Below are 10895 nucleotides of genomic sequence, written 5' to 3' on the forward strand. Positions count from 1 at the left end.
TATATCTATTGTTACAAAACTTTGCCCTCTGTCTTGAGACTGGTTGTCTTAGACAGATATTCGAAGAACTGGCTTGCCTAAATGCCAAGGTACCTACCTGCTTCAGTGCTTATGGGCTGTATAATCTAATCTTGTGTGATAAAAAACATAAATGAGGATACAGCCAATTCCAGATTTGGAAATGTATGTTCTAACACTTATTTCAGGTTCCATATGCAAAACTACCAGCACATCTTGGCTTTGGAACTTGCAATCAAAGATTATCAATGGAAATGCCTGGATCTTGCCTAATATCACCCTCGGTGTCCACATCTCCAATAGCTATGTCCTGGCAAGATGGATCTATCTCGCTTCCATGGAGCTTCTCTCTACCAAGGGAAGGTTCATCCCGAACTACAAGTGTGATCTCAAGGACAATGTAATATCTGTGATTGCAGGACATAATGCTTACATTGGCCAGTTCATGTCAAATATTCTGAGCATTTACAAGATGCCACAGGTAAGATGTTTTCTTAAAAGATTGCTATGCTAAAGAAGATTTGTTGTCTGGACATAGAAAATGGTAAAAAAGGAAAAGAATTAAGAAATAGACCACAATGTAAGATGCCTTGAGCAATGACATAATATCACAGGTAAGGCCTATCCCTGAAAGAAAGGAGTCAAGTCCCACAAATCATTCACACCTTTAGGCAATCATTTGTGGTTTGCGTGTAGTGATAAATAAAAGAGAAATAAAGACTACCCAATAAACTCACCTGGGAACATGTTGACTCTAAGTATAATTAAATGTAGATCTAGTCCAAATACCATGTATGGATATTCCTTTCTTAATGCGAGTACACATGGATATACAATGGAACATATCAGTACATTTTCTCATCTACTTCAGGTTAATTTCATGAAGGACTAGATTTATGTATTCACCAAAATATCAAGCATGTTCAATTTTTTAGTTGTCAGAATGGAGTTTTATCCCTTAATTGATAAATTCAATTGATATAGTTAAGTAAAATAGGAGAGTATTATTCAACTATTGGAAAACAACAGAAGAATTGTAATCAAAATATATGGATCCCTTTTTTATTAAAAATATATCTGGTCACTCATTGATTTAGTTTAATATATTCCAAAGTTTTTTCTCGATGATGAATATGTTTTGTGTCAGAGACCTTCAAAACAAAGGGATAGCCAACATTGCTTGATATTCTTGGTATTAGAAGCATACTAAAGGTAGACATATTCTAACTATATTTCATCCAGGGAGGGACAGACAGGAATTATTCAATTTTCTAGAAAGCTGCATATTCCTAATCCCATGGAAATTTATTTCACTGAACCATGTGTTTAAATCCAGCAAAATCCAGTACTTCATATGCATCCTTGCAGTTCATATATTTTTGAGGCTTTAGAAAGTCACCATGTTAAAAGAAAAAATAAACCATCCCCATAGAACTTATCTCCACTCTGCTCTAGTTTGGAGAATATTAATATTTTTATCAGTACACATACTGAAAAATAGAGAGAAGTATGTTGATTTGGAAATATAAAGTATGCTCCAATTTCTTCCTTTTTCTTAGCTCATATATGGTTCAGCTGCAGGAATGGATGAGGACATAGAAGCTGCTTTCTTCCATCAGTTATTTCCAAATGAAGACCTTCAAATTATGGGGATCATCCAACTGTTGCTTCACTTCCAGTGGAAATGGATTGGGCTCATTGTCCAAAACCCTGAAAAAGGAAAGAGGTTTATACAGAATAGGCTTGATATATTTTCCAAGTAAGGAATCTGTTTTGACTTCATGGAAGAAATGCCAAAGGAATCTGTTACCAATGACATTGAAGTTCAACTTAATGGCTATGTTATGATGTACATTGTTATTATGAGAAGTACTGTCAACGTTGTGATCATATATTGTGAAAATGAGGACATGCCTGTTTTTAGAATGTTTCCTTATATTTCCGAATATGAGGACATGCCAATGAAGAGAAAAGATAAAGTTTGGATAATGCCAGCACAGATGGAATTCACATCACTCCCCTTTCAAAGAAATAGGGGTCTGGACTTCATCCATGGGGCACTATCGTTGGCAGTTTCCTCAAAGGAGATATTAGGGTTTAGGAAATTTATTCAGATGAGAAAGCCGACTTCTGAAGAAGAAGACAGTTTGACAAGACTGTTTTGGGAACATGCATTTGAATGTTCTTTCGCAAATGCTATGTTAGATGAGGACAGTGGCAAGGCATGCACTGGTGAGGAGGCACTGGAGACCCTTCCTGAATCCGTGCTTGAAACTAGTTTAACTGGGCAAAGTTACAGTGTCTACAATGCCATCTATGCACTGGCCCATGCTCTGCAAGCCATGCTTTCATCCAAAGCCAAACGCAGAAAAAAAGGAAATGCTTGGGATCTCAGAACCCTAAATCAAGAGTTGTGGCAGGTAAATTGCAATGAATGTAAATATCCCTTTATCCAAAAGCCAGTCATATAAGTGTTCAGCTGGTGTTTTGGGATGTATAGCTAACACAGTTCCAGAACAATAGAAAATAACCAGGATTTCATGAAAGGTGAAGTTAACACTGTTGCTTCAGCTGACATAGATGATAATATTGCTTCCTGCAAGCATGGGAATGCTAAAGAAATTCTCAACATAATGTAGAGGAGGGCAGAGATGCCATTGACAAAGGATACAAAGGTCATTAGAAGGACTGTTAAGAGAAAGTAAATAACAACTCAGCCCTGGGAAAGAAGGGAGTGTGAGGAACAGATCCTAAGGCAGAGTTTCCCTGCCTTAGAGGGAAACTCTAGCAGGTTTTCAGGTTTCTGTTGTCATACCCTACAACAATAAAACTAGATATTTTGCAATATGTTTGCTGACTGGTCTGCCTGAAGAGGCTGACACATAGCTTAAGAAAGATCTTTCATTCATACTTGCTCATTATTTCCAATCTTTTAACATTCCTACCAGTTATTTCCGTTTAGCTTCATAGGTATCTGAGAACTGTTTCATTCAACAACAGTGCTGGAGAAATGGTTTCCTTTGATGAAAGAGGAGAACTAGCAACTGGATTTCATATTGTCAACTGGGTCACATTCCCCAACCAGTCGTATCATCGAATCAAAGTTGGAAACGTCGCTCCAATGGCTCCCCCAGACAAGCTTCTTACTATTTCTGCAGAGGAAATAATCTGGCCCACCATGTTTAACCAGGTAGTTTTGGTGCCAATATCAAACCATGGGGAATAATGTATTTTCTTTTTTTATTATTATTATTTTCATTTTCAGACAGATTCTTCAGGAGTTACAGGCACAAATTGACACTTTCTTAAAGTGACTCATTAACATGATCACCATAAAGTTAGAAATCTTATACAAACACACAAATACATGCAGAAAAAACCCTGACCTGAACTGAATATCTTAGGGTGAATAAGACAATTTTCAATCCATGTCACGAGAATGCAGTCCTCTTCCTCCCCCTCCTCCTCCTCCGCCTCCTGATTTTGTTTTAATATAATATGTGATATTATATTTAAAAGGTATAGGCATTTTATTACTGTTTAAAAAACTATATACCTGAAGAGAAAGTAGCTAACCTCTACTGGGTTAGCTTCTACAAGGTGGAGGATCCTTACCAGCCCTTAAAAATTACTGAGATACATGATATTAATATGGCAGGACTGTGTTTTCATAAAATGCCTGAAATATCTCCAAAAGTTTTTGACCTGGGGAGTTCTCAATTTCATCACATTAATTTTATAGTTTTTCCTCAATTGCTAAATACCTTGACTGTACATCCCCAATTTCTTGGAGATATATTACCTTTTAAAAAGCATCTATCTTCTTTCTGACTAAATCAGTTCATGTAGAATATTTTTAGCAACATTCAAACTTTGAAAATTAATATAGGTAGAAGTAGAATTAAGATTAAAAGGAGAAGGAGAGAGAGAGGGGGGGAGAGAGAGAGAGACATAGTAGACAAGGACCCTAAAACTTCGATGGAGATAGGTGTAGCGGTGACAAGTGACAGCAACATCAGGAGGAAGGAGTATGAGTAGCTGGAGAAATAGGAGGGCCGGAAAGAGGAACTAGAGAGGATGTGGAAAGTTGACAACCATTAAAAGAATTCCCCATTCTGACCAATTTTGTTTACCATAATTTTCCAAAAATCTCTGCCAGTTTTGTTTTTTTTTTAAAACCTTGTTTCTTACCCATTCCTAGCTGAACCAAGAGGTTTCTGGCATTCCAAGCCTTCAGGGATTTTCTTTAAACAAGCTTGTTGTTGGTCTTGGCCACTTTCAGTTGTGCTAGCTTTTCATGTTGGTTTTTTGTGATTCCATTGCCTGCAGTCCAGTTGATTTTTTCAGAAAGCAGGAAGCTCCTGAGGTTTCCTCACCATGCCCAGGTACTCCCTCTCAAATACCTGACCTGCTCCACCAGAGCTGATTATAGCTCCTTCTCCAACAGGCAAAGGTCTTACAGGTGGAAGTGCCCACACTATTGTGGGTCCCGCACTCCCACTCTTGTCTCCCATGGCTCCTCCCTGGAGGACACAAGACTGGAGTCAGGTCATCCTAATCCTTTTGGAAGTAGGACAAGGGTGGCAGGTCAAGGAAAGGGGTGGCAGGCACTCAGACTGCCCCCAGCAGTCTCAAGTTAAAAGGAGCCCCACTGTGACCTCTTCTCTTCCTGTGAAAGTTGTCCAGTGTATTTGTCCACTTCCTGTGCACAGTTCCTTGTATTTGACCACTCCTGGTGCAAACCACTGCTTCTTCTGGAGACTCTAATTCCCATTCAGTTTTTGTTGCTTTTGTTGTTTTTTACTTATCTGATATTCTGGTCACTGTCTGCATCTAGGTTCAGAGTTTCTTCCTCTTTGTTGGCTTTTCCTTTTTCTGCACTGATTATTTGGTCCTTAGATTCATGTAGTGGGCTGCTGTCTCAACCAGTGAAGATCAGCTTTTTATGATTTCTTACACATCCATTCACTTTTGTTCACAGCTCATAAAGGAGAAACACACAGGCACGTTCCCTCCCTGCCTATTAGCAGCTTAAGGCAACTTCAGTCAATTGAGACAATAGGGGAAAAGGAATTTGAGCAGAACCTTGGGGGATGGTTCAGCTCAACACAAAAGGGACACAATCACTCTGCCAAAACCAAGCTCCCCCTTGCTTTCTAGACATCTCAGGTCATCTCTGTTAAGCTAACAGGAAGGCCAGGTGCAGCTTGGAACTTGGAATGACCCCACACATCCAACACACCTCCCTAGCCAAAACAGATTTTTAGACACAGAGTGCCTTACACACACTTTTATTGGTGCCCTCATGTGGCAGCAGGAAAGGGACAGGGGATCAAGCACACAACAATACTTATCCTGACAGGGCACTCTGATGTCATCTCCAGTTGCAGCTCAAACATTGTGAATCCCACTGCTAACACCAATTTCTGTGGAATGAAATGCAGGACCCAAAGCAAATAATCAAGGCTGAACGGCAGTACTTATTAAACAGTGCACACTGGAGGAGTGCTCACCAAGATGGTGGGTGCCTCCCTTGCAGGCTGAAGGAATGCACTGATATTTATACATTAGAGGAAAAGGAAATAATGTAAACCTACATATTGATATGATGATGCAGGCATACGTACATTTTCATAAGCAATAGATCTGAAGTTACTTTCTGCTCTACTTACCTACTCAGAAGAAAGCCATTGTCTTAGTGGGAAGAAGGGAGGGAACACACTTCTTGAATACAGAGATTAGTGGGTTGCTATGGGAATGTTAAACAAAGGGATTGCCCCTTCATCAATCAATGGAGAGCTACCTGATTTTATTGCAAGGAGCAAGTAAGATTTGATGAGGTAGCAAGTTGATGACATACAAGTTCTGGAACAACAATGATTTTTTGACTGCTGAAAAGTAATTCCAGCTTTCAATTTTTAATGATCAACAGATGTGGCCCCTTTCTGTTTGCAATGACAAGTGCTCTTCTGGTTATAGCAGGATAAAAGTAGAAGGGAAGCCATTCTGCTGCTACGATTGCCTTCGTTGTCCTAAAGGAAAGATTGCAAACCAAACAGGTAGGCGATATCCATTATATAGATTTTATCCCTGATACTTTCTTTCTATATTCCAAAGAACTCGTGTTTAAGCCACATTGGCCCACCATTTAAAAAAGTTTATTATCATTTAGGAAAGAGATGTGGGAATTATACAAGGGAACGGAGAAGGATGTCTTGCCATTTCTAAGCAGGGATCTTTGATCTTGATCTTGATCTTGATCTTCCATCTTTCATCTTTCATCTTGGTCTTGATGCCTTCCTGAAAATACCAAAAATGAATACTCAAGCACTTTATAGGACAGCTTTTTTGTTGTTGCTGTTCTTGCGCAACTTCCCATGTTAGCAAATTGTTACCTTGGAGAGAACCCTGAATGTTTCTTCTCAGAACTAGATCTTTGGCCCAAGGGAACAGCTGTGCAGTTGATCATCTGAGAAGAATAACAGAGTCAGTTAGCTCAATAGTACAGAATCACAAAGATTTTGAATGAAAAAAGCACTGTATAGTAGAGAAGCCAACATACAAGATACCTTAGACAATATTATCTAATTACAAGAACCTCAATTCCTAAAGATGATGTTAGATCAGTACTCCAATCATTGCTAAGTAAGAAGGCTACAGGAACTGATGGAATACCCACTGAAATATGGCAAGCAGCGGAAGAAGAATCAGTCAAGCTTCTAACCAAGCTATGCCAGCAAATCTGCAGAATGACATAGTGGCCAACAGATTGCAAGAGGTTGGTCTACATTCCAGTACCCACAAAAAGGAGAATTAACGGAGTGTACAAACTATTGTACAATATCCTTAATTTCCCATGCTGGCTTAGGGTCATCCGATGCAGCTTAGAGCCCCATATGGAAAAGGAGATGCCAGATGTTCAAGCTGGCTTGAGAAAAGGGAGAGGAACATGAGACATTATTGCTGATGCACACTGGATAATTGAGAAAGCCAAGGAATATCCCAAAGAACTCATTATGTGCTTCATTGATAATAGAAAGCCCTTTGATTGCATTGATCACATCAAGCTGTGGAATGTGCTCAGAAAAATGGGAATCCAAGAACATCTCATTGTCATCCTGCGAAACTTACATGCAGGTCAGCCACAGTACAGGCAGAACATAGTGAAATGAACAAGCTCCAGGTTGGCAATGGAGTGAGACAAGGTTGAATACTCTCCCCTATTTATTCAACCTATATGCTGAATATATATTAAGGGAAGCTGGATTAGAAGTAGATGAGCATGGTTTTCAAATTGGAGGAAGACAAATCAGTAGCCTTCACTATGCTGATGACACCACTCCAATAGCTGAAAATGCAAAGGATCTGCAAGCTCTAGTAATAAAAGTCAAAGAGCACAGTGAAAAAATGGGACTAAACTTAAATATAAAGAAGACCAAACGAATGACAACAGGTACAACTACCTGTGAGTTTCAGCCAGCTTCTGACTCAGAGAGCAAAACTCATTCTGAGTCAGAAGGGGAAACAGAAACTTACCAGGCAGAAACCAGGAAAGCAAAACCCAGAAGTGACTCAGCAGTGTGGGAGAAGTTACAGACAGTGATTGGCCAGACTTTGGAGGAGGATTTGAATCCACCAATCAGTGCACAGAAAAGATGTGCAGAAAAGTGTGCAAAGGAGGAGGCAGCCCAATTGGCTGCAGAAGGAAACAGGTGCATGAAGGATAGGCATAAAAGGCAGACATGCGTAGAGCAAGCTGCCGGAGACAACTGATCTGTAAATCTCACAGCCCCAGCAGAAGAGTCCTTACCTGTGTCTGAAACCTCATCTGTAGCCAGAGAGGAGTCAGCACCTGTGTTTCCCAGTGTTGAGGACATGCCTGCTGTGCAAGTTGCGATAGAGGATCTTCTTCCTGCTGATTCTTGCAATCTCAGCCCTGCATCCAGTTCTGGACCTCGCCGCTGCCATCCAGCGGATTCCCAGTGTGTTCAAGCCTTGTCCCTAGCTCTCAGCCTAGTCCTGGATCTCCAGACCAGTTTCATCATGTTCCAAGCTTCCAGTCTTGCCCAGGATCTCCAGTCCAGTTAGTTGTGCACTAAGCACCCAGCCTTGTCCAGGAACTCCTGCCCAGTCTTGCCATGTTCCAAGTTCTCAGACATGCCCAGACTCTCCACTACAGTCCAGCCTTGTTTCAAGCCTACAGTCTTGCCTCGAGTCTCCAGTCCAGCCCAGACTTGCTTCCAGTCTCAGCCTTGCCTAGAATATCCAGTCAAGCCCAGCCTTGCCTCCAGAGCCAAGCCTTGTCCAGTGTTTCCAGTTCAGTCTCGCCCAGCCTCCATGTGCCAGCCCAGTTCGGCCGGTGTTCCAGATTGCAGGCTCTGGTCTTCAGTTCCAGCCTTGCCATGTTTCCTAGAATCATCCAGTTCCACAGTTCTGGTCAGCGAATCCTGCCCTGCAGTTCTGCCCCAGTGTGATCCTGCAACCTTGCTTGGTCTTCTGTTGTTGCCTGGTGGTCTTGATCAGAAACAGTCCTACCTCATCTATCACATGGACTTATTGTTGTAAATAGTTGTCTTAATAAAGAGTTGCTTTTGATAATATTCCTGTCTGGCCACCTCATAGTCTGAACAGGAAACAACCAGCCTTAAAATTGGCAATGAAGATACTACAGTGGTGGATAACCTCTGTCTTTTAGGATCAATGGCCAACAGAAAAGGGACAAGAACATAAGAAGTACACCACAGTCTAGCATTTGGTAGAAAAGCCAAGAAGGCTTTGGAAAATATCCAAATCCTGTGGTGTTGCTATACTTACAAAGATCAGAATTACACAAGCAATGGTATTCTCTGTGATGCTCTATGGAAGCAAAAGCTGGACTTTGCAGAGGCAGGATAGGAAAAGGATTGATGTTTTTGAACTTTGGTGTTGGAGAAGACTCCTGAGAATACCGTGGACAGCCAGGAATTTATGTCCTATTTCTGAGAGTATAAAGAGAATATTTATTCTGGTATGTTCACTATTTTCTTATCCTGAATTTGTAAACCATGTGGAGTGGAGTTTTGTTTTTGTTTTTTTTCCTTTTTTTTTCTCTCTCTCTTTTTTCCATTTTACATGTGCAGCACCACCATCCCCATCCACCAAATTGTTCATTTCATGGTACAGATTAAGGAGGAATCATCTGGTATCCTTTTGCCATCTCTATTCTGCTGCTTTTATGTTTATAAAAGGGTTAAGGCTGGATTAACCAAAGGCCACTCCCTTTGGGACTTGTCCATGATATTTACCCACAACTCTTTTAGGTATTTGGGGTGTTTAATGTGTAATATATACATACCTAGCTGTACATCTATCCATTGTGCCTAAATGAAAATCCGCTTAAACTACCTTATGTGTTTCAGGGTATTGGATTCCAACAAATCATACCTATTTATAACTTTGTTACATTTAATGCAGGCCTTCACATTAAAAAACAAAACAAAACATAACTTCATTTGGAGTAAATCAAATCACATTACTTAACTCACAATTCATCTAACTCAATATTCCTTAAACATTTTGCTCTCCAGACCCCTTCCCGCTTTTATAAATTATGCAGGACCCCAAAAGAGCTTTCATCTGTATCAGTAATATTTACTGATATTTACAGTATCAAAAATTAAAATTGATGCATTTGTAGAATATTTATTTAATGAATCATATAAGAATAACTATAGAGAATAACAATATTAATCCCATTGGATATTAGCATAATTTTTTTCATGAAAAAACATGTATATTTTAGTGAATTAAAAAAAAATAATGAGAAGAGTGTCATTGTTTTAATTTTTTATAAATATCATTAATATCTGGGAAATAATTTTGATTTCATGTAACCTGAGGGGGGTTTTGGGATTCCCAGGGTCCTTGGACCATACTTTAAGAAATGCTTATCTAACTCATACAATTTTTATAGAGAGACAACAATGTTTTATTTTTCAGATGCAGATGACTGTCTTCATTGTTCAGAAGATCAATTTCCAAACAAAGCTCAAAATCTTTGTATTCTGAAGAGTGCAAATTTCTTGTCCTATGAAGAGCCATTGGGAATCGCCTTGGCCACTGTTAGTCTCTCCTTTTCTTTCATCACAGCCTTGATGTTCGGAATCTTCATTAAACAGTGGGACACCCCCATAGTCAAAGCCAACAACAGGAACCTCACCTACATTCTCCTCATTGTTCTCCTGCTCTCCTTCCTTTGCACTTTGCTCTTCATTGGCCAACCTAACTGGGTGACATGTCCCTTGAGGCAAACTGCTTTTGGCATCATCTTCTCTGTAGCCCTTTCTTGCATATTGGGGAAAACAACCATTGTGGTTCTTGCTTTCATGGCCACCAAGCCAGGTTCCAAAATGAGGAAATGGGTGGGGAAAAGGCTAGCCTACACTATTGTCCTATCTTGCTCCCTGGTGCAAGTCATAATTTGTGCTGTGTGGTGGGCAATTTCTCCCCCATTCCCAGATGCAGATCTTTACTCCATGGCTGAAGAAATTGTCCTGCAATGTAATGATGGTTCAACCACCATGTTTTATACTGTCCTTGGCTTTATGGGGTTCTTGACTGCTGTCAGCTTCACCGTGGCCTTCCTAGCTAGGAAGTTACCTGACAGCTTCAACGAAGCTAAATTTATCACCTTCAGCATGTTGGTCTTTTGCAGTGTCTGGATATCATTTGTTCCCACCTACCTAAGCACCAAAGGCAAATACATGGTGGCGGTGGAGATCTTCTCTATTTTGGCTTCTGCAGCTGGATTACTGGGCTGCATCTTTTCCCCCAAATGCTATGTGATTGTGCTGAGGCCAGACTTGAACAAAAAGGAACAACTGATAAAGAGAGAATAA

General features: G+C 40.1%; 1 protein-coding gene across 1 annotated transcript; it reads left to right on the top strand.

The window, feature by feature from the left end:
• Positions 1 to 355: 355 nt before the first annotated feature.
• Positions 356 to 10895, top strand: LOC134497004 (vomeronasal type-2 receptor 26-like). Its single transcript, XM_063302717.1, has 3 exons — positions 356 to 499; positions 5951 to 6077; positions 9997 to 10895. The coding sequence occupies exons 1-3, from the start codon at positions 356 to 358 to the stop codon at positions 10893 to 10895; spliced, it is 1170 nt and encodes a 389-aa protein (XP_063158787.1).

The sequence above is a fragment of the Candoia aspera genome, chromosome 4 (assembly GCF_035149785.1).
Source record: "Candoia aspera isolate rCanAsp1 chromosome 4, rCanAsp1.hap2, whole genome shotgun sequence".
Classification (NCBI taxonomy): Eukaryota; Metazoa; Chordata; class Lepidosauria; order Squamata; family Boidae; genus Candoia; species Candoia aspera.

What these genes read in the sequence shown, in the direction of transcription:
- LOC134497004 (XM_063302717.1), top strand. Translation starts at nt 356, where the DNA reads ATGGAGCTTCTCTCTACCAAGGGAAGGTTCATCCCGAACTACAAGTGT. An exon ending in GCATTTACAAGATGCCACAG is followed by an intron (nt 500 to 5,950) that starts GTAAGATGTTTT and finishes AATGATCAACAG; the next exon opens with ATGTGGCCCCTTTCTGTTTG. An exon ending in AAAGATTGCAAACCAAACAG is followed by an intron (nt 6,078 to 9,996) that starts GTAGGCGATATC and finishes TTTATTTTTCAG; the next exon opens with ATGCAGATGACTGTCTTCAT.